This window comes from Hypomesus transpacificus, unplaced genomic scaffold (assembly GCF_021917145.1).
Source record: "Hypomesus transpacificus isolate Combined female unplaced genomic scaffold, fHypTra1 scaffold_48, whole genome shotgun sequence".
NCBI lineage: Eukaryota > Metazoa > Chordata > Actinopteri > Osmeriformes > Osmeridae > Hypomesus > Hypomesus transpacificus.
In genome coordinates, this window is record NW_025813996.1 from 970,291 (window position 1) to 994,302 (window position 24,012).

Sequence of the window (24,012 nt, forward strand, 5' to 3'; positions counted from 1 at the left end):
TGCTAAATTAGCTACCATATGCTAACCCAGGGGAACCACTTTGAGAAGCAAAGGCATTCAGTTAATTCTGCAGGCTTTCTTCCCCACAAGACAATAGACATATACTGGCATCTCAAGGCTGACTTTGCCGCCTACCAGTCAGGGAGGAACCTTTTTCAGGTTTATATATTCATGGTCTGACATTGAGGGGGTCCCCTTATTCTTACTCTGTGGACAAATGTATACTGACATTGTTTTTGCAATAGTTTTAATAATGTTACGTTCTTTAAATTGTGTATGTATAGTAGAATAAAGAATAACTTGTTTAAAAAAGTTACAGTAAATACATGTTTATGTAATTACGCATTGTATTGCTTTAGATTTGAATGCTAGGAGTCAACCATATATTTTTACTTAAATATGGTCAAGAGGTTGTTAAGTCTGATGTAAGAAGACCACAGCAGAGACCACAACCATGCTGATAAGGGGGTTATCTCATCTGTGGATATCCTCCCTAAAACCACACTGGTCTAAAGGTTTGACTTCTCATATACACAGCGTGAGATTGCACAGCTTCTAAGAAAGATCACCATCTCACATGGTAAAAACATGCGGCTGAATACTTGGAAAGAAAGTGCTTTTTTTAAGCTCAGGAGGAGTTGATTTCAAAGTCCTTTCTGGAATTCAACTCTGAAGGAACGACGGTACTGTCTATGACGCATGCACACCTTTTCACACAAACCTCACAACAAACAGATTTGTTCCCAGTATTGTTTAGTGTTGTGAAGCATACGGTTCTGGGCGGTATTCCAGGTAGCGGGTTTAACAAACTCTGAGATTAACCCTGAACTCTGAGTTGAGTTACTCTAACATGGGAAACTCCGAAAATTCGGTTCCAGAAAAGCTTATATGAATTTGTTAACTCAACTCGGAGTACGGCAACTCTGAGTTTAGCGCGTGCATGAATACTACCAAAAGCCAACATCTATGGAACTCCGACGACAAAAAACGTTGTCTTACTTCACCACACTTTAGATATAAGTTTTATTTCGTGTTTATGGTCAATCTGAGCACATATTCCGGAAAAAAGAAACATGGCTGTAGCAGCGTAGCCTATAGCTATAATTGGCGTGGGAGACAATTGTTGCCGACTCAATGCATTTACTATTCGAATGCAATAGCCAGTCCATACATTGAACATTTAACCCCACTGTCCGTTAATATTACAGGAGAAAAAGTGGTGTACTTAATAAAATTGCATGTTCAATGTTATATAAAAACATATTACGAACAGGTAATGCATATTTTGCTTATAGGCTACTCTTGTGATTGTAGCCTCGACCATGGTTTTAATCATATTCGACATGATACAAAGTTTAAATATCAATTGGTGCCTATTTCAACTTGTAGTAGCAGTTTCCCTCAACAGAATGCTTTTTATCAAAGGATGATGATGACGAAGAGACATTAATGACTGCTGCCGCAGAAATGGATGCAGAGAATTATGTATGGTAGCTACTGGTAGTTCTCTCTCCATGTACTTTTATTTACAGGCTTTTTTTTGTAATTGTCAGTTACACTGACATTATGTGAATAATGAATATAAAAACGATTTGCACATTCTGACAACATGGTATGCTGTATAGAGTGAGATGTTCATTTAATGGCAGGTGAATTTTGCATGTGGAACAGTGAAATGTAGCTGATGTAATCTCATGTATATCCAGCTACAAGTAAATTAGTTGTACAAACTGCACCTCGTGAAGAAAGTGCCAAAAACTCTCAAAAGCCTCTTTTCAGGGTTAAACAACTCAAAGTTTTCACTAAACCCGCTACCTGGAAGCCCCCTGGTCACAAACTTGTCAAACACAACCAAACTGAAACTGGATATCTTACATTTCTTCAACTGCCCTGCCGCTTCTCAAATCCCTCTCATGTCTGTCTCTTTCTCTCTCTCTCTCCATCCCTCTCTTTCTCTCTCTCTCTTTGTCTCTCTCTCTCTCTTTCTGCCTCTCTAGAAAAAAGGATGTGGCCTTGCCTTTTTAAAGCACCTCACACCATAGTTGTCTCTCAAAGCCACTCTCTCCTTGTTCCTCACCTCTCTCTCTTTCCCTCTGCGACAGACACAAACACACAAACACATTTGTAAGTAGTAGGAGTGCCTCTGGAGCCTATTGGTGTGAGTGAACCGCCCTGATCTTGAGGCAGGTCAAGAGCCTGACCTCAAATCAGTTATGAGGAAAAGGAAACGGTGTGGGAAACCAGATTAATGTGGTGGGGTCCTGGTCCTTCCTGATACATTGTCTCAGCTGCAAACCACATTACCCTCACCTGACAGAGGGAATATGAAAGGGAGGGAACGCGATACGAGAAAAACTAATATGTTTAGATCCAGAAACACCAAAGAGGAAGCTCAAGAGGGATGGATGAAGACAGAGGAGAAAAGAGACCAGATCAAATCCCTGATGATCCTAGTGAAACTAGGAGCACATGCAGCTTTTGTTTGTCCAGCCCAAACAAAAGAAAAACATATCCACTCATGGCTAATGGAGGGCCAGACAGCTTCACACTTCCTGAACTTTGATCCTATAGAAAAGGCCATAAAGCAGAGAACCAATTGCTATGTAGATCATTGATAGTGGTGTTGATTAAAACCATTGTTGGGAATTGCTTTGGAATTTCCAAATTGGAATCTATTATGTGTATCCAGTGTAGCCTATTGTGGCTAGGTGATAATCTTTATGGAAAATGTTGGGGAAAATCATGAATTGAATATAAAATAAACCCAAAACAAAACTTTAGATTTGAGACAACATGCCACGTTCCTTTTGAGAAGAGATTAAGATATTCCATCAACACCATGATAAAAAAAAGCAAAAATAATAATGTATGGTTTTAAATAAATTAGTTAGGACAACAAGAAAGGTCTGGCCAAGTCAACAACATTGCCCAGAACTGAGAATTCCTCTACGGCCCATTATTCTTTGCTGAGGAAAAGTGAAAGATTGTTTCACAACCTTTGGCGTCATTGCAAAAAAAAAAAAAGAATTATGGAGAGAGGAGAGAGGAGCAAGGCAAAGTTCTACTTGACACCCATTCCTTGGGAGGATAAGACATAGAGAACCAGGGGCGGACTGGCCATCGGGAATACCGGGAGAATCCCCGGTGGGCTGACGGGGTTGCCCTTACGGAAGAAAAATACATTGTGGAATATATTTAATGTATATAACAATGGGAAGAGGCCCCGGGGAAGACCCAGGACATGCTGGAGGGACTATGTCTCTCGGCTGGCCTGGGAACGCCTCGGGGTCCCCCAGGAAGAGCTGGTGGAAGTGGCCGGGGAGAGGGAAGCCTGGGCCTCCTTGCTTAGGTCGCTGCCCCCGCGACCCGACCCCCGGACAAGCGGCAGATGACGACGATGACGTATATAACAATATATGTAAAATTATATGGAAAGATATTGGAAATACAGTATATACTGACAATGATTGCTTCCAGCAAACTTATTTTGAATTAGCCATCTCCACCTAAATAAATGTGAATCTTATTTATGTTTTTAGGGGCATATTGTCAGTTAGCAGATAGTACTGTTTGAATCGCGATTCCATTTGAAATACTGCCGGTGACAACATCATCAGGATACCTTCTAGATGGCTGAGCGGTTAGGGAATCAAGGCTATTAATCAGAAAATTGCCGGTTTGATGACTCTGGGTCATTGGTCGAGGCACTTCACCCTACTTGCCCTCTAATGTCCCTGTATTTACTGTAACTTACTGTAAGTCGCTCTGGATAAGATTGTCTGCTAAATGACTACATGTAAATGTATATATCACCATATATGTACATACATTATATGTGCATTTTTTCATATTTCATCTATATCTTTCCATATAATTTTACATATATATAAAATATATTCAACCATATATGAAGCATACATGTCACGCTATATCTTTACATATATTATCCATACATTTTCCCATATACAGCGGCATTTATTTAGAAATAAATAATTGCATATATTGTGGGATATATAACCCCATATATTATATATTCATGTTATATATTAATTCATATTATGTATTCAAAGCGGCAACAATTTGTATATTTTGCAATATATTGCAATATATAGCAATATATTACATATATACATCACATTATAGTGTATAATATATTTATCATCAATATATTATCGCATGTATTTCCATATATAATATATTAGAAATTAATATATTACAATACATTTCAAGTCATATATTGGTGAATATATTTTCTTTACGTAAGGATGGGAAAATAAAATGTTCCCATCTAAAATACCGGCCCACATCCATCACCAACCGGCCCTCCCTCTGACATCGCCAGCACCTATTTTCCATATTACACAGCTTGAACACGTATAAATTGCTCGAAGACCTTAAGTAGTCTACAATCGCTGACTGAGTTTTATACTCCTCGCGATCTGTATTTAACACTCATGGTGCCTATTTTTCTGAAGTGTCTTCTGAAATGTTTTCTTACAGACTTCGGATGTTCAACGTAAGAAATGAAACATATATGATGTAATTTCTTTGCAATCATCCAAAATAATGTTAAGTGTATGGGTATTTTTCCAAGTAGGCCAATGACTGGTCGATGCGTGCGATGCATTGAGTGGGCAACGCGCCGTGTACTGAGTGGGCCGCGCGCCGTGTATTGAGTGAGTGGGCCGGTTTGACAGTAATGTCCCGCGCCACTTTTTTTCCCCAGTCCGCCCCTGTGGAGAACACACATGAAGGGAGGTCCTGAGTCAAAGTTAGCACTCTGGGCCTCATGTACTCTTGAACTCATGAACGCTTTTACGCCAACTTCAGGCGTATTTGTGTAGCAATTTGCGCGTAAAAGCATGGTGAGGTATGTACAAACATGCCGCACTGAGGGAAAAGTGCAGACTGCCTTTTGCGGGAACTGAAAATGGCAAATTGCGCTTTTGCGTGTCATGCATATGCATTCACGGTAAGGTCAGGGGAAAGTGGGAGTTTCCCATAAAGAGATGGGAGGGGATGCGTAAAGTGCGCCTAATTATGTATTCCTCGGTATGTACAAAAACCGCCTGTGAAAGCACACCTCTATTTTGCGGTGAAAATTCTCCGCCTATTAAAAGCAGGCGTAAATGATGCCTCCTGGTGTAATAGCAGCAGGAACCCAAGCAAGACGAATACATAGTCCAAAGGATTTTTGCCACAAGGATCACACTTTTTTAATTTGAGTGAACACAAAATCATTACGTGTTAAACTCCTCGCTACATTACAAATATTGGTATCAGGATCATTTCAAACAGTCATCGCTGTTTTGACTTTGGTGGCTGATCCATGATAGAAAGAGAGAAGGGTGCCCATTCAATTGTGCGTTTAAATGCTTGCAATGTACGGTATAGTGGGCGGAGAAAGGCGCTGATTACCCGAATACCTGCAGGTTTCGTAAATACAACAGAAACTGAAGTATCACAGTGTGCGCTTTCTGCGTGTTGGCCATGGCGCTAATAACGTTACATTGGTAAATGTACGTACATGAGGTACTGTGTTTTAGCGAAAAGCTAACTGACACTACTAAGCAGGCAGCACAATAGCCTTCTGGGAAGGAAAATGAACTATTGACCAGAGGGCAGCTGGCTCAAATAAAAACCCTTGGCCACCATGAGGCACTCATTGGAAATTGCCACTATAAATATTGAGCTTTTATAGTGGAAAAGTGATATGGTGCACTGTTAATTTCAACTAATATAATGCTGTGTAAATCACATTTAACAACAATCAGAGTTATATTCTTCTGGACGATCCTGCCAAACATGTTGGTGGTCATTTTTTTCAAAATCCTTCAATATAGCATTTTCAATCCTTTCAAAATCTTAGTTCAGGGAAATGTTGTCCATATATACTGATATATACATTATACATACCATATTTACATTTCCTAGAAGATTTTTCCACAAAGGAGATGCTTTCACACTGCGCTTTAGCCTTCTAAGAATAGAAAGGTTTACCACACAAAATTGGGACACATTTTAAGAGAAATAACCACAGGATTGCTACAGTGTCTCTGTGTAACTCATAATCCAGTATCAGCAACTCTGGCAGTTCCAAATCTATGCCACTGAAAGATACTGTAGCTATTCACACAAAGCAGTTGCAGGTTACCACACTGGAGAGATGCTAATGAGCTGTGGATCTAAAGACAGGAAGCAGCCCCTCTAAGCATTTTCTGCATTGAAAGTTCCAGATAATGAGGGATATCGGAGATGGAGGGGGAGGTCAAAAGGAAGCGCTTGTCCATCGGCCTCCGGATTGCAACTGCAGAGAGCCAATGGAATAGCCAGGCAAAAGGGAAATGGAGGGAGAGAGAGACAGAAAATAGAAAGACAAAGTAAGAAAGTTGAGAGAAAGATACAAGAAAGATGAGAGCACAAAAAAAGAGGGAGTAAATGAGAATAGGGGTGGGTCCTGTAGAGTGAGAGAAAGAGCAAATTGGAGAAAGAAAGAAATGGATGTTAAGTACGAGGAAAGGAAAATGAAAAGGGAGGAAAGGCAGGAGAAAAAAGCAAAAGCTAGGGTAGCACAAATCCATTTATAAAAGGACAGGACATTGGGTAGTAAACCGCCCAGTAACGTCAATGGCGCTGCCTGTGGCTCATCGGGGGCATCATTTTGCATGTTGTTTCAGCAGCCCCCTCCCTGATTCCACCAAACATTCAACTCATTCTTTTCCAGGTGGTTAGACAACAGGATGAATGGATGTCACACTAGTAACTGACAGAGATGTCAGAGTCTCTTTAGTATAGCAAAAAATACTTAATTCTAAAGCTTCATATTATTAACAAACAGGACAAAAAGTAGTGCTCTGTTTTACACGAGCACTCATTATACCAGTTATGTCGGCACACACAAATGCATTGTTTTGAAATCGGACACAATAGTGAGTGGGTGTCTCTGCAGCAAGCAAGCAATGAATCATTGTCAGGGTCTTGGTTTGGTAGTAGCGTATGTTATGCTGTCATGTGTGGTACGGAACACTTATGATGTATGAAACTAGTTCAGGGTGCAACTTGGAGCGGCTAATGTCAAAATATGGCAATAGTGCGCTTTAAGGTTCTGAAATAAAAAAATACTGGCCACAAACTGACACAGACAAAACCACAACCACATACCATGACCCTAGTGTTTATACAAGTCAAGCCATTACACGTAATTATGCATGCTTTTGTAAAGTGCAAATCCTGACCATGCTAAGTTAGAACCTTTCCAAAACATTTGTTGGAGAACAACTTTCCCATTTCTCTGACTTTCCAGGAGTTCAAGGAACATGCCGTCAAGATATATAGTATGTAAAGGCCAGACTATGTTCTTCACATTACAAACATTTCGTAGTAACCAGGACAGTACTTACTAAACCAAATCCTTACTTTCTGATAATTGACCGTTGACGACTATGACATGTTTCAATCTCAATGTTAAACACCAGTGAAACCATTGTGCAACTAACCAGGACTGTTGTGACAGAGGAACTAGACAGTACTTTCCACATGAACTTCACTATTGCACTTTCCAAAAGATGACAACAAGCTGTTTTTTTCTTATAGTTTGGTAGTGCAAGCCTTAGATTCTTCAAAAGGTACAAAGGTTTACTGGCATTGCATGCCGATGAATAAAAGACTCACAAATCTTGTTTTTGCTAGAATTTCTACTAAGAAACGTTTTAAAGATGAGGGTTTGTTAGGGTCTCCACATTTTCATATAAAGACATTCAAGGGGTAAAATATATAAACAGCGGTTACTCTCCTTTTCTCCCTGAGATCTCAACGCAACAATATCTCGGTTCACAAAGAAGTGGGTTTCTCTCTCTAAACATTTGGTTTCTGCTCCCAAACTTTGGTGTTTACATCTATTGATTTGTAGGACAACTGATTATGTCATTATGGCATTGTTTTTTGTGTTCACAAAGAGTTCAGACTGGCTGCAAAACATCTTTGTGTTATCCCTGACAAGAGTTTCTCACTGGCATGGTGAGATAATCTTTTTAAGAGTGCCATGTTCAGTTAAGTTGCCAGGTGACTGGTTATCCCTGACCTACTGTACCAGTTTGAGAGGGAGTAAGAATTTGCAAAACCACTTCAGTCAATTATTCTGGGAACACTGCTCCTTTCATCACAAGATTTGCATTGCAAGTTGGTTTGAAAGCTTTTGTAAAGTATATAGCATTGTAGAGATTTTTTTTTGTATCAATAATTACACAAAAAATACATTAGCAGAAAATCTACGTCCGCTAAATGACTTCTGTATGCAATTAATATAGCATTTCTTCATATCGTATGAGAATTAGAACTATGAAGGAAAAACCTATGTTGTCCTATAACCATTCTTACTTGCAGTTAGTGGATAGTGTTCTTATTTTTTTAATCTGCAAAAATGTCTACATTTGTAAGTATGTTTTCAGTTATTAATGATTAATGTCACTCTTTCAATTGTTGTTTCGTGGATGAGATAACCCATTCCAATCACCTCACTCCCAGATAAGGTCAATACCCTGATATTCGGGTAATCTATGCTGACCAATTCGAATAGGAAAAAGGAAATTTGCAAAGGAGAAAAAGGAAATCTTGTGTCACCGCTATGGCAGAAGGGTGTTTCCCTTAGCCTGCTTCATTTGAGTTTCAGAGTAAACTAAAGACGATATATAAAATCATGTATTCAAAATTTACAAATTATACATAATAATCAGTGAAAGCACAATAAAATTGACTCACCTTGATGGTGCTGGCCATTTTTGATCAGGACGTTTGAGTCCTGGCAAAAACTCACTGATGTGAATTCAAGTTATTTTTTTTTCTTAACAGCAAGCTAGTTGAGGTTCCACTAAGCGTTGTTTGGAGCGGATGAGATTGTGCTAACGTTGGGAAGTGAAGTCAGCCAATAGCAGGAAGAGGTTTCTATTGGTTCTGGCTGCCGCAACTCGAAGAAACAGGATATTTGGGAGTGAGGAGATAAGAATGGCTAATAACAATGCTGTTATTTTTGATGATGGTGTGTTAGAAGATTTTAAGGAGGGGGTAAGTTTTAGATGGAGGTGGGGGTTACCAAGAAGACTACTCTAACAGTAGGGTCCCCCTTTGAGACAGGAGACAGGTGCAAAATGTCAAAATTTTGTTTGAGTGTGTGTATCCCGAATTTCACCATTGTGGGACAAATAAAGGTATATCTTATCTTATGTTTGTGTGAGTGTGTGGGTTTCTCTGTGAAAGTTTGCAACAACATGTGTTTGCTGAAGCATGCACACCAGGGTGCACTTCAATGCAGGTGTGTGTGTGTGTATCACACTTGTACACTAAAACCGGTGACAGGATGCAGATGTGTGATGGTACAGTCCATACTTGACACGCTTGCCTGCCTTGGGCCCCCAGGAGGGCTACCAGTTACAGGCGGCAGCAGTGAGGGGAGTCCCAGCCTGCATGGTAAGACTTGGCACTGAACTCTGAACACAAAATACTGAACACTTGTAAAGCATTGTAGACAAAAACACTACACACATTAGAGCTTCACACTTAAAACTGTTTTTTCCACACTTGCTGAGTGGATAGCCTGTGGTCATCCAATACTCCTTTTCTAGGTTACACACCCTCCAGCTCAAGAAAGAGTTAAGCTTAAACGCCCTACATAATATTCTCTCACACACTGACCATCACAATGAATGAACGATGCCTGAATGGAGGAGAGGAGCTGGAATGCGAGCAGCCTTCCAAGGTGTCTGGGACCCTGGCTGGGCTTCCCAGAGAGGATCAGAGGTGAGAGCTCCACAAAGCTGAATGACCCAGATAAGGAGGTGAAGTCAAGGAGAAAGTCAAGGAAAGGAAATCAGAGCACAGCCTCGCACATCCTGCCACTGACCCTCTGTCAAAACACACCCTGTGACTACCCCGGGACCCAGATTACAAACACTGGATCGGACTCCACCTGCACCGTGACCTGTGACCTTCAGGTCCCCTTCAGGTTCAAAATCGAACATCCCACCGTTGATCATGTTTGGTTCCTCTGACTGCTTGAGATGTTGCAATCGAAAACAACAACAGGGGATTGAGTTGGGTTTCAAAATGCAACTACAAACTGCGTTGCATCAGATTACAAAGAGGAAGTAGTAATTGCAAACAGTTTAATTTTGTAAGGACTAGGTCATTTGATTTAGGTCACACAAAGAATACGGCCCCAATATGTCTAAAATCAGATTTTTGGACACAAGAACCAGTATGTTCCCACACAAAAACACCAGTTTCAAGATGTGATAACAATATTGAGAGAGGTCAATAAAAAAATGTGAGCATATAGAGGCTATATGTTCCGCGTGTTAATAGAGGAAGAACTATTTGCTTGTGCTGGCACTGTCACTGTGTCAATCTCTCTCCATCTCTCTTCTCTCTCACTCTTCCTCTCTTACTGTGTCGTCAATCTCTCTCCATCGCTCTCTCTCTTGCTCTTCGTTGTGCTCTCCACAAATGCCTTTCGGCTTTATGGTCTCTTGCAGGAAGTTAGTAAGATACAACCCCTGTTCCCCTCTCACACCAGATTTGGGCGGTCCACACTCACACACATAAACACGCACACCATGTCAGAGCACCACTGTACTCATTCCTCCATATGTACTGCCGAAGTCCCATCACATCCCTCCTGTCCCACAACCTACATGCTAAAAGTGCTCTGTCTGCAGGGGGCTGGGAAGCTGGGCTGCGACATCCTCCAGGAACTTCCTGTCACAGACATACACATGCAAACACACACTCACACACACACAGACATCTTTTTTTGTCTGGCTAAGCTATAAATAGCTTATTCCAACAATTAAGGAAACTATGTTATTGAATTGTGTGCGTCAAAAGCCAGATTGATAGACTTTGACTAAACACTTGATGTCAGGCACATGGACAGTCTTGTGTTGTGTTTAGTGTGTTGGCCGTTGAACAATAGAGGAATAGCGTGAGTAGCATTGTTGTCACATGCTGATGTCTGTTGACAGGCGCAACAGGCCACAAGGATGCTGATGCTAGCTGCTGATCTACTGTAAACAATCCCACCCAAGGGCTGCGAAAACTGCACCAGCCTGTGCCAAAATCCTCTGCAATATTCTTCTGTTGGTATTTACTCTCGGTTTTGAGTTGCTTGGTGGATTGGATGATTGCACTCTCCCACAGTAATAAGGAAAAAACAACACTGGCCATTTTTACACTTTATTCATTTTAAACTGTCAGGGACCTCAGTAGCGTGTGGAAGATCCCTACGCAGCCACAACAGCTTGGCACCTCCTCCTCATGCGATCAGCTTGGGCGTGCTGTACGTGCCAGAGTGACCAATGCAAACATGTTGGCTGACTTGTGACAAATCCTGGTTGAGTTATGGGATGCCATCCCACAGCAGTGTGTGACCAGGCTGGTGACCAGCATGAGGGCCCATATGTGTTGTGTTTTCCTTATTACTGTGGGAGAGTGCAATCATCCAATCCACCAAGCAACTCAAAACGACAGTTAATACCAACAGAAGAATATTGCAGGGGATTTTGGGCAATTTATTTGGGCCGCTACCCACACGTTTAGCTGTTTCTCATTCCATGAATGCACGATCCTTACAAGTTGTACCTCATTATAAAGGGGCCTAATCAGGCTTTCCAACGATATCAAATAGAATACCAATTTTTATTATTGAAGCGGAGGTATAATCGACGGAAATAACGTTTCCAAACTTTTTTTGAGGAGTTTATAGTCACATAGAATTATTTGTGTTTGTCATCAAACCAGTGGATGCAGTCCTGTTTCATACAATGCAAAACAGGACAAGTCTTGGCAGTCCCTCCACACAAATATGATGATCTAACGTAACTTGGACCAAACTATTGAAATTGTCTAATTATCAGGTGGGCCTACTCTGGCACAAGCTCATAAACTCAGCAGTCAGCAGTCTCCAGTAACCCCCTGGTGGGGGATTCGGTTGTTGTGTGAACAGATCTGACTTTGTGTACTGTGGTCTTGCTGTGGTCGCCTTGTGGGTTGATCAGGTGGTCACAAGTAAGAGAAAAAGTGAGATAAAGAGGGAAAGAGAGGGAAAGAGATTAAGTAAGAACAGGAGTGTGTGTACACGTGTATCTGAGAGAAATAGGCAGTAAGAGGTAGAGGAGAGAAAATAAGGGGGAGAGATGGTGATAGAGAGTTAAATGAATATTCTTCTCCTCTGATGCCTAGGGGCCACAGGTTTTTATGAAGATACCTACAGCATGACTACTTCCATTGTGGAGCTTTATAAGCGTGTTTTTGAGCTGTCGTTCACATTAGTGAGGCTTCTAAGTGGCGTAACGGATCATTCTTGAAGATTCTATTATGGTTGATGTTGACCAATTAATGACTCCAGTACCAGACAGCCCAAGAGCCTGTATCCGGTTTTTACTTTTTTTCAACTTAATAAACGTTCAGCAGTTTATTAATTACCATCGTTCAGCTAAAAAATACTTAAACACAAAATACCACCTTCTTTTGTTTCTTGCACATACAACATTGAATTTGTAAAATGTCTCCATGGCAATCAATTCAGTTCTATCCATCAAAAAACAGAAACAGCAATTCACTTTTCTTACAGTTTTTCTCAATTGCTAAAACATACCCATTGGCTGAACAAAGTTCTCAGTTGCATGAAGTCATGTAGTTAATTGAGCAGTCTGTTGTCAATACCATAGTTTTTCACGATTGCTAAAACACATTTCTTGAAACAGTCAACCATTTTCTCAAAACGGTAAACACAAAACCAAATATTCAAACTCAATTTCCAAAACCTCTGACTCTTCTGGCAAAATCAAACGCTCGCCTCTAAACCATGTAACCTGTGCTCAAAATCAAACAATGCTGTCATATCATAAACACAGCAAATCAATATATAAACACCATGGAGAAATCATTAGACACAACACATTAAAATGGAGAACACAACATCCAGGCCACCTAGTTCCATGTAAAGACAAATTTGTTAATGTATACACAGTAAATGCATTTACATAGATAAATAAAAAAAAAAGATTTTGGATTTTGAAACACTGTTTCAACACCCATTGACACTTTCCTGATGTATGGCTATATTTAGCCTGTGTTCTGCACCTGTTTTGCCAACCATTTCTGGAGGAGGGGATCCCTCACTGAATTGCTCCTCCCAAGGTTTCTTTTTTTCTTTTTTTTTTCTATAGTTCGTTTTTCCCTGTCTTCCTTGAGGGTTGAGGTTGGCTGGGTGGCAGTTCTATCACTGTATGTGAAGCCCTCTGTGACATTGCTTGTAAAAAGGGCTATACAAATACTGTGCATTTGATTTGGTTTGAAAGTATTACAGTAACCATCACAAATTAGTACTGTCAACAAAGAATAATGAAAAACGGGGTAAAAACCCTCTGGTGTGCTGGATCCAGCCTTGAAAACACTCCACACCTATGTCACCACAGGCCAATTCAATTGCCTATAGTTTTACCCTGGTATATGGGTTTCGGTCATAGACCTTTCACTGCCACAGAGAGAAAAACTCTTCAATTGGGTTGAGAAAAGGGCTGTATGGTGGAAGGTAAACATTTACAGTAAAAAATGCTGGTTGATGTTGAACTATTCTTGTATATAGACACCACGGTGAAAGCTGACATTGTCCCAAACAAATTAGAAACAAGTGTGAACAATTTTGAGTCATTGTGTTTTACAGATGACAACTGTGTTGTAGTTGTGTTTACTGTTTGCCCCCTGTGTTTACCATTTTGCAGCACAAGTGCATCACAGTGCAAAATGTGTTTTGTGAATGAGAATGTGTTTAGAGGTTTGCCAAAAGTGTCTGATTTGACAAATTGGTTTAGTTCACTGAACATTTGATTCAGATGATTCACATGGTAAAACACAATTTGCAGATCTCACTTAGACTTTTCAGCAAAACTCTAAACACATTCTCATTCTCAAAACACATTCTGCACTTTAATGCACATGTTATCCATACTGGTAAACACAAATGGCAACAATCAAATACCAATAGAGAAATCATGTCATTAACAAAACACAACCACTCAAAATTGATTTCACTTGTTTCAAATGATGTAATACAACCAATTTAAGCCAGTTCAGAGAGCAAACAGGTTGTTGAAGGTAGGAAAATATTGCTTGTGATGTCGACGAAGTGCTCTGGCCTGACCCAGCCCGAAGACAAAAAGAAGGATATTGATGTTTACTCCTTTGATTTTGGTCCCTTTTAGTATTGTATACAGTAGTACAGTGCATTGTAGACTATATACTGTACAATGAACAAATTGTTTGGCCCTGAACATTGTGCTTTCCATTTTGTTACAGTAACAGTACTGACTGCTCAATAGATTTGGACTGGTTGCAGGTTCATATTAACAAAGGACAAGAGTGAGTTGTGAGTAGTGAGATGCAGGGTACAGTACTACTGCAGTACTTTCCAGTAAAAGAGCAAAGCAGAGTAGTAATTTCTGATCAATTTTTAGCTACTTTGATAAAACATGTTTTCGTTCATCAAAAGACAATGACGGATTAATTTGGCATTTGTTTTGAGATAACAAATTTACTTCTCCTTGAGAACTATATGTTTTGAACAATGTGTTTTCTATTTTTTGGTGTATTGTTTACTGACTGCTTGATAGTGTATAGAATTTGTATCACTTTGTTTGTGATTTGAGAGCAGTGTTTCATTTTGAGCACAGGTAAAACTGTTTTGAGGCAAAAGTTTCATTTTGCAAGAGGATTCAGAGGTTTTGTAAATAGTGCTTGAAGATTATGTTTTTGTTTACAGTTTTGAGAAAATGGATGACTATTTCAAGAAATGTGTTTTAGCAATCGTGAAAAACTGTATTGCTAAATGTTAATTATATTCCAATAAACAAAAATGTAGGCTTGTAACATTAAGCTAATTGGCTATGACTCAGTCAGCTTGGCTCAGCAGTGACTTCTTCTGGGATCCAAGGGGGACCAGTGTGAAAAGAGCTGACTGAGCACTGAACCCCAGCTGACCCAGAGAGCCTTTGAAGCCTAGATTAGCAAAAGGGGGACATTTGAGGATCTAGATCCCAACAGACTGACAGTATCCTGTTGCCCTGTATTGCCTGCTCACTTAGCATTCTCCCAGTATTGGCTTCGATGATGGAGAGAGAGAGACATAAATGAGGATGGTTAGTGGAAAGGAGAGAAAGTTTCAGTGTGGTGTGTGTGTTTGCCTGTCTCTGTATGTCAGAAAAGGAGAAAATGAAGGAGAGGAGAAAACACCATATGATTCACCCTGGCTAGACAGCTATATTAAAAATAACATACTTTTTTGCCTTTGGTCATGAGGGTTGTCTGTTGCTTGGCAAAACACTGGCCGGTAGCTGATGGTTAAGGTTTTTGGATTTTGCAAAGATGGAGGACCTATCTTGGTACTCTACATCAACATGATGAAATTACAGGACAGAGCTAAAGTCACGATAAAAAATATTAAGAAGCAACATGTATGCATATGCATACATTCTGAATTAAAAATAGAATGTATAAAATATCCAGCCAGGCATGTGGAACTTCTCACATATAATGGTTTGATATGTTGTTCAAACAACCAATCTGAAAATACACACACTTTACAAGGTACACTACGTAAAAACCCATAAATAGCTGGTTCCAGATTTGAAACGATGTCACACACGGCAGCCGTGATGTGCAGAGTGAGAGTGAAGGCATAATCTCACTCTAGATGTGTGGGCAAGCCAGGAAGTGGTCAACCACATGACCTTCCTCTGCTGAAGGACTGGGAATTGGGTGGGGTGAGAGGGGAGTGAGGGTTTCTCCAACCATTAACCTGAAAGAGGTTTGTCCTGAATTAGAGTTGTTCATCTTCTTATTTATATAATTTATATCATCTAGATTCTCCATGTGCCTAAAAGAAAATGGTATGACATTTGTAAGAGCAAAATACATAAAAAGATAATTTATGGAAGTAGATACTCACTCATTGGATATCACTTGTATCAGTAAACCTGTTTTTCCCCATGTAGACACCTTCAAACTCAGGAAGGATAACAGCATTCTTAAGGTGGAGTCCACAGCATGTTGAACAAGTTTGCTCTTTCTCCAGATCCTTTTCTACAGATGTGTGAGCAGTACATCACACACCAGTCAACCATCCCAGTTAGTCTACCTGTATTATCAAGGGCAGGGACCCAGACTCTTGCCACTCTGTGATAGATTTGGCCGCGACCAGACCACTGGCACGCCAGCTCCCTGTGAGTCACGCCACAAGACTGGCGGGCGAAGCCACAGCACAGGAAATCACCGGCAGAAAGAATGTCCGTGGCGAGGTGAAAACAGAGAGAGAGAAAGCGAGTGACAGGATTCCTCCCTTTGCACGTCACAGAAAATAAATATACTAAGCCTGCACAAAGCAGGCACATAGTCGGCAGTCAAATTTAGTCCGTGTGTTGATTTCAAATGAGTTATATCATATCATGCATTTCTCAAAACATTAAAGGCTTTCTCAAAACTGCATACACAAAACTGAAAACCTGACACACAAAATGCTAAACCTGACACCTGAAACCTTTGCGAGATAACTCTTTGCCATCAAATCTCTTACCTGTTCACAAAATGCAACTCGTGGTCTCATTTGGTACACACAGCCATATTTTCAAATGACACACACATACCATTCATAACAGTACACACAATAAGCATTTGCTGCACACTACCAAGCATTCACAGCACACAGCAGTGCAAAATTGAAAACACAATTCTAGAAATGGAACACACCATTTGAATGACAATGACTCTGGAGAATGAGCCATTTCAACTTTTGTAAAATGTCTCAGTGTAGGCCAAATGTTTTCATAGTCAAACATAAAACAGCACACATATGCGCCAACATTTTTTTTATTTCTGAACAGTACAGTACTGTCAACAGGCCTGCTCAACCCATTGAAGCACACAAAGTGATATTCCCACCACGCTCGGCAGGGACCTCAACAATGGCGTGCTGGCCAATGAAATGTCTGCCCCGGCGCCTCCTCTTCACCAAGTTGAATCCAACCTTATCAATGAATATGTATTCATATTGCTCATTAGATGTGTCATGCTCCTGGATCCACTGAAACAGACAGCATGATGATGCAAGTTATAGTATGGACGCAGATGGGTCAACACAGTGTGGTACAGTCACTGTAGTTGCATGGATTCGAATTTCTTGCTTATTTGTACTGAAATAGAATCATCCCTTTCTTGTAATGACCTTTGTTCGAATAATTTCGGTCCGACTACAATCCGATCGACACCCCGAGATAACTTGATCCGAGTCGGTTGATAATTCAGACATCGCATGCTTGTAAACGGTGAATTGGACTATGAACTGGACTCTGCGTCTTTGCGCATGCTTGAGATCCCGCCGCCCTCCCTCCCAGGTCGTGACCTGGAAGTCGAAAAAGACGATAAGCTGTCGATGCCGGGAGCTGGCCCGGCAGAAACAAACAAACAACGCGAGCCAATAGCGCCGTTTGGATTCGCAGTACTCCTATTGTCATCATGCACGAAATGTAGAGGAACGTAGCTTCACCTTTCTCTCCGTTCGCCGTCTTTCTCGAAATGTTGATGTTGTTGTTGTTGGTAGTGGTGAAGAGGTCAGAAAGGCTGACGATCTGTATGTTTCTGAATGTGGCATGGTCAGCCAGGATCCTGGTTTGTATCTGTGGGGAGTGTGATAGTGTTGTTTTCACGTCTCCTGTTCGGCTGTGAAAGTGCATGTTCTTCCTCCACAGTCTGGTTCTCTTTCAGTCCTGCAAGGCAAATATAATTAATACCTGTTCTCCATTCTAAAAGTTCTAATGATGGCAGCAAATGTGGAGCAGCTGAGATTTGGTTGGACCCTCTGGCCAGCCTCCCTCATGCTCAAACCATGGTTGAGCACATGGTCAACCACGGTGGCCCAAATCTCATTAGAGATGACCGGTCTCCTTATTTTTTCTCCTTCTCCTCCTTCTCCTCTTCCTCCTCCTCATCCTCCTTCTTCTTGTCGTCCTCCTCCTTGTCATCCTTTCCCTCCTCTTCCTTGTCCTCTTCCTTATCCTCTTCCTCGTCCTCTTCTTCCTCCCCTCTCCTCTGGTTGTTGATATGTTTTAAGTTCTCCATTGTTCACCAAACAAAACAGAGGCACAAGGCCATTTTTATGCTGCAGTCCTGGTCACCAGACCTGAGTGTTTAGCAGTGGCGGCTGCTGGTCTTGAAAATAGGGGAAGCTCATTTTCGGCCTACATAATTTTCCATTTATTTAGCTAGTTCACTGGCTAGTTTTTCCCTACGACACTAGCCTAGCCTACTGTATGAATAAATGACTAAACAATCTAAAAAAAAGTATTAAACCTGAAGGAAATGTGGGAATTAGGTTAAACTGATACAAACAACGTGGTGTGTAATTGTATTAAATGTATGATGAAAATTTGCTAGCAATTTTGCCAAGAAAATACCAAGAAATAGGTTGCAGCAGTTTGTCTTTCAACCACAGTTGCAAAATCTGTGATGGGACTGAGGTTGAATAGCTTCGGCAACTTTTTATTGTACAAAATTGCTGACAATCAAAAGGAGATGCAGTCTTTTGACAGACCCTCTAATCATCATGCGGAAGCCCAGCGTCCATGCCAGCCCACTCCTCCATTCACCCCAGGAGACGCTGAGCGTCCAGGGTGGGACATAATCGCAGCATTTATCCAATGACAGTTTTGAAGCACTGAAAAAAACTGTTCAAAGCAGCCCCCATTAAAGTCCATGAGCTTCAACAGTGAAATGCACTGTGGCGCTACGGGAATGTATGAGAAGGAAATCAGTCTGTTGACCTGTAATATACAGTAATATATGTAGCTGATTCAGAACGAACTCGTCTTCGATATGAACGTGTCCTAACGCATTTAAAATGTTACAGTTTTTTACAATCACTTTGACACAAATTTCAGAACCTTGATGTCCTTTTTCAAAACTCTAGACAAACATCTCTGAAAGAATCTCCAGGCATGGCGAATACAGGCCTGACACTGGTCTGCCCTGATGTAATTGTATCCCTCATCCATGGCCTGGAGAAGAGTAACTTGTTCATGAGGGTGCCTATGGTACACCTCCATGGGAAGAACAAATCCTCAATAGGTTTAAGGAAGGGAGAGTATGGGGTCAAGTACAAAGCTATAAATTGACGAAGCAATTACAGTTCATTACAGCAGCACCAGCAGTACCTACAGGTGCTGCTGGTTTTCAAACCTGAAAACATTATGGTTTAGTCCAATTTGTTAATGTTTCATAGTAATTGGTGTCAATGGATCAAAACTTTCATTTTCTAAACTTGGAATATTGTTTGTCAGTTCCTATAAAACTATGCATTACGTAAGAGTAATGCAACAGTTACTTATCATTTTGAGCAGTAGTATCAATTGACCGTTAGATCATTGTAATGTAAGGAAATGACAGACATTTCAGATGTTATGTGTGAATTTGCATTTTGAAATGGTGATACTTTGACATTTAGTTGTGTCATTTTGAACAGATGATTATAGTTCAATGAACAAATGATCTAAGGTGAATGTGTATTGTATCCAAGCAATTGAAAATTGCGTTAGCGTTTTGAAAAATGTGCATTTTGATCATCAGTTGTGAGTTTTTTGTCAAGAGTTTTGTAAAAGGACATCAAGGTTCTGAAATTTGTGTCAAAGTGATTGTAAAAAACTGTAACAGAATAGTAAATATTTGACCATGATTTTTTTTTAATGTTTGGGGAAGCTGAGCTTCCCTTGCAGTTTTAAAGAAATCGCCACTGGTGTTTAGAGATTTGAATATTTGTGTGTTGTAGGTTGATGCTTTTGTAACAGACGTGGTATTGCAAGTTTCGTCAGAGGTATACGGGCCACTGTCCGCTCCGAACGGGAGTTGAACTCACCACCTCTGTCTTCCCAAGTGCCACCACTACTAACTACGCCAACGAAAAGCTAGCAATTAGCTGACGCGGGTGGCCTGTTACATACTTGAGGAGTGAGTTTCACCACACACCGGCTACATTCACCCCTCAAACTCAGTCCGGCCGGCTAGCTAATGCTAACCTAGTAATCCGGGTCACGGCACCAGTGTAACAGATGTGGTATTGCAAGTTCCGTCAGAGGTATACGGGCCACTGTCCGCTCCGAACGGGAGTCAAACTCATCACCTCTGACTTTCCAAGCGCCACCACTACCAACTACGCCAACGAAAAGCTAGCAATTCGTCGACGCGGGTGGCCTGTTACATACTTGAGGAGTGAGTTTCACCACACACCGGCTACACTTTGAGACTTTACTTGGGAAGTGTGTGCAACAACTGAACATTGTGTGTAGTGTTTTGACAACAAGGCGATGTGTAATCGACATCAGTGTGTAAACAAGGAAAGTCAGAGTCTAATGCAGATAAGGGAGTGTGAAGTAGTGCCAAATTGGGTCGAGCAATTGGTATATGAAGTTAAGGTTATGATAATTGTGCAAAATGTTAAAGTATTGACTTATAAGCATATAGATTTTCATCAGAACTTTTGATAACTACAATGGATTCATCACCACAATTTGGATTTCACACCCGAGACAAATACGTCCAAATGTATCATTTTTGAAGCCCATACTGAAGCACACATTTGTGACAGTTAGGTAAGGCGGTGCTGTAAAACTTACAGCTTCAAGTACTTTACAAAGTATACTCAAAATTCAAAGCAAACAACGTCAAAACACCTTATTGATAATAGAGCTCCACAGCTCAAATTAATTTAAGCCACTGCACAAACAACTCACACTCGCCAAGAGGTAACATCTTCAAACCACGACAAAACCCCAGTCAACACAGCCCCAACCAAGCCAAACTTCACCAGTGCAATTTCCCAGCAGTGGTACCCATCTCTCCTCAGTCTAGAGGGCTGTCCCTTATACAGACACTCCAACAGAGTCATTTGGTGCACCGCAACAAGTGTGCTTTTGAGTGCAACCTGCAGCCAGGCTGGCTCTCTGACAGGGCCTCTGCTTTGGTCCCTGGCTGTCCATGCCAGCAATGGAGCACTTAATGTTTTAAGCTGAGCTGAGACTAAGCCTGGACTCTAAGACACTGCACACAGTGTGCTGAGTACTTGGAGCCCTCAGTGGGACAGCATCAGTCATCCTGATGGTGGAAATAAACAGTCACTGCTGACTGGCAGTAGAATCTGCTGCTGTTGCTAGCAAGCCAGCCAGGTAGTGGCCACTGCTAACATAAAAATGAAGACTACGTCTTTTATTACTGATCTTATAACTCTGTTAGTCTGGCTGTGGAGTGCATTTAACATAGGCTTAGGGTTCCCTATGTTGTTAAGAACCAGAAAATATCATTTGGAAGTGGCAAATATAATTTGCCTCAGCACAGTACAGGACATGTCCCACATTCAGATACTGAGATCCTACTCAATGTTTCATGCACATATTAAATTGAGTGTAATTTCATTTTACAAAACAAATGTTTGATCTATCATTAAACTGTGGTTCTTATTTCCACACCTGCCATTTTATACTACCTAAAAAAGCCCAGGAAGTGATCTCTCTACAGACATAGATACATCTCTCAATGACACATGAACATATAAAACCAACTGTGGGCTTCAATTCAGTTCTTATAGAAGAGAAACTGCACACAGATACAAACTACTGACGAATACTAACAATGTCTTCGTACATGCTTAGGAGAAGAGAAGGTGAGAGATAAAGAGCATGAGTGCGAACAGGGGGATAGATAAAAGGAAGAGGAAGAGTGAAGCTTGTAGAAGAGTATGAGGCAGATCAGAGGAGATGGACTTAAAGCGGTGCAGTTTACCTTCTGTGTGTTGTTGCGTGGAGCCTGTCTCTTTTGCCGGCTGCAACTCTGAGTAGCACATCTGGCCTGGCAGGCTGCTGCCGGGGCTGTGCACACATGTGAGCGTGTGTCAGAGCCACGGTCACAACTTGGCAATCTGCCTCGGCCCTAGCCCCAGCCTCAGCCCCAGTCCTGCCGAGGCTGCTGGGTAACAAACGACTGAACTATCTAACCCAGCTTTGCTCCACATGTCAGGGCTGTGCAGAGAAATAGGAACGAACGTGACCAGACCGCAAGTTTAGGTTTGTTTCCCGCCCACCCAACCCACACCTCACACACATTAACCCCCCCCCTCATCCCCTCCCTCCTATCGTCTTCTGTCCTCCCCCATTTGGTCTGAAGAAAAAAATACACTTAATAAAAAGAGGGAGAAAAAAACTGGAGGAGAGAAGGAGTGACAAAGAATGAAAAAGGGGCTATGGTGTGATCCCAGAGCAAATACAATTCCTGGATGCCAGATTTCTTGGAACAGTAGGACGGGGGAGGAGGCGTCTGGTCTGTTCCATTTCTTCTCTTGTTGGCCTGAGAGGACGAGTGGAGAAGGCACTGAAAGACACACAGTCCCTAAAATACACCTCAACCGCAGACAGAGGTCCCTCAAGTGGTGATACTCAAACACATGGTCCCCATATTCATGGTCTCCAAATGCACCATTCCTAAATACATAGTCTAACTTTCAGAGTTAGGATACCATTCAATAAAGGGGTAATTGAGAGGAGAGATCATTGAAGGCTGTATTAGTAATTTTGACGTTTGATGTAGCTGAGTTAATTATACAGTATACACCATCAGCCATAGCATTGTGACCACTGATGGGTGGAAGTGAATAATATTGATAATCTCATAATCATGGCACCAGTCAGTGTGGTGGGATATACATGGCATGAAAGTAAACATTTTATCCTTAAAATTTAAGCTGGAAAAATACACAAGGCTAGATGACTGGGTCAGAGCATCTCCAAAACTACAGCTCTTGGGTGTTCCTGTTCTGTAGCAGTCAGTATCTATCAAAAGTTGTCCAAGGAAGAAAAAGGGGTGACAGAGTCATAGGCGGCCAAGGCTCATTGATGCACGTGGGGAGCAAAGGCTGGCCAGTGTGGTCTAATCCAACAGAAGAGCTACTGTAGCTCAAATTGCTGAAAAGGTCCTTGATGGTTCTGATAGAAAGGTGTCATTACACACAATGCATCACAGTTTGTTGCGTATGGCTGTGTAGCCGCACACCAGTCAGGGTGCCCATGCTGACCCCTGTCCACTGCTGAAAGCGCCTACAACGGGCATGTGAGCATCAGAACTTGACCACGGAGCAATGGAAGAAGGTGGTCTGGTCTGATGAATCACATTTTTTCACATTCATTTGAGCGCTTCATGTAATATCGTTTTTGTGTTTTAATCAAAATAAGATGATCACTAGGCCTATCATTTAGAAACTATCTTTAGTTTTGAAATGTTTTCTTAGCCTACCTCAATTCTGACTTGTGTGCCGAGTCTGACCCCTGGACTTCTGTGTGCGTGCTGCAGTGGCTTTTGGCAAGCTCAGAAGAGCGCTCTGACATGGAATTTTGCATGCATCGGTTTGTGTTTTCGGTTAAACACTTTTACAAGCGTTGATTGGGATACTGGGTTTATTTTTTCCAGGATTATCAATCTAAATGAATGCACTGACTAATAAAGTAAATTGTTAAAACTCAAAATTGTGTTTTACTGGGGCACATCAGATTTATACTGGGGCAAGTGTCCCAGTAAAAAGGGTCTAACCACGCCCCTGGGGGGGGGTTCGAAATAATTTATTTAATAATAATTTGTTACACAGAACTTTATTATATTAAATATTAATCCAAAATGATTCACACCTTCACGAAATCAACAACAACAAACAAATAATTTCTGCATATGCAGGTAGCAACGCTAGTGCTAAATAACTATTTCAGGGCTCCAGACTAACTTTTTCACTTGGTTGCACTAGTGCGCCTAACTTTTTTATTTAGGTGCACCAGCACAAAATGTAGGTGCACCAAAAATGTTCCTTGCGTCGCCACAATTACAAGGTCACCTTTTTATCACGCTCCATATACATTCATATATATTATTTAAATGATTTTA

General features: G+C 41.1%; 1 protein-coding gene across 5 annotated transcripts in view; it reads right to left on the reverse strand.

The window, feature by feature from the left end:
• The window catches only part of erg (ETS transcription factor ERG), a 116,697-nt gene that overhangs the window by 54,870 nt on the left and 37,815 nt on the right, over positions 1–24,012 (reverse strand). Inside the window, exon 1 of one of the 5 annotated variants that reach the window (XM_047017132.1) lies at positions 8,758–8,904. The exons of the other annotated variants lie outside the window; for them this stretch is intronic. Coding sequence (XP_046873088.1) covers positions 8,758–8,775 — 18 coding nt within the window. The 5' untranslated portion in view covers positions 8,776–8,904. Of the gene's footprint in view, positions 1–8,757; positions 8,905–24,012 lie in introns of those variants that run through there. 5 annotated transcript variants of the gene reach the window in all.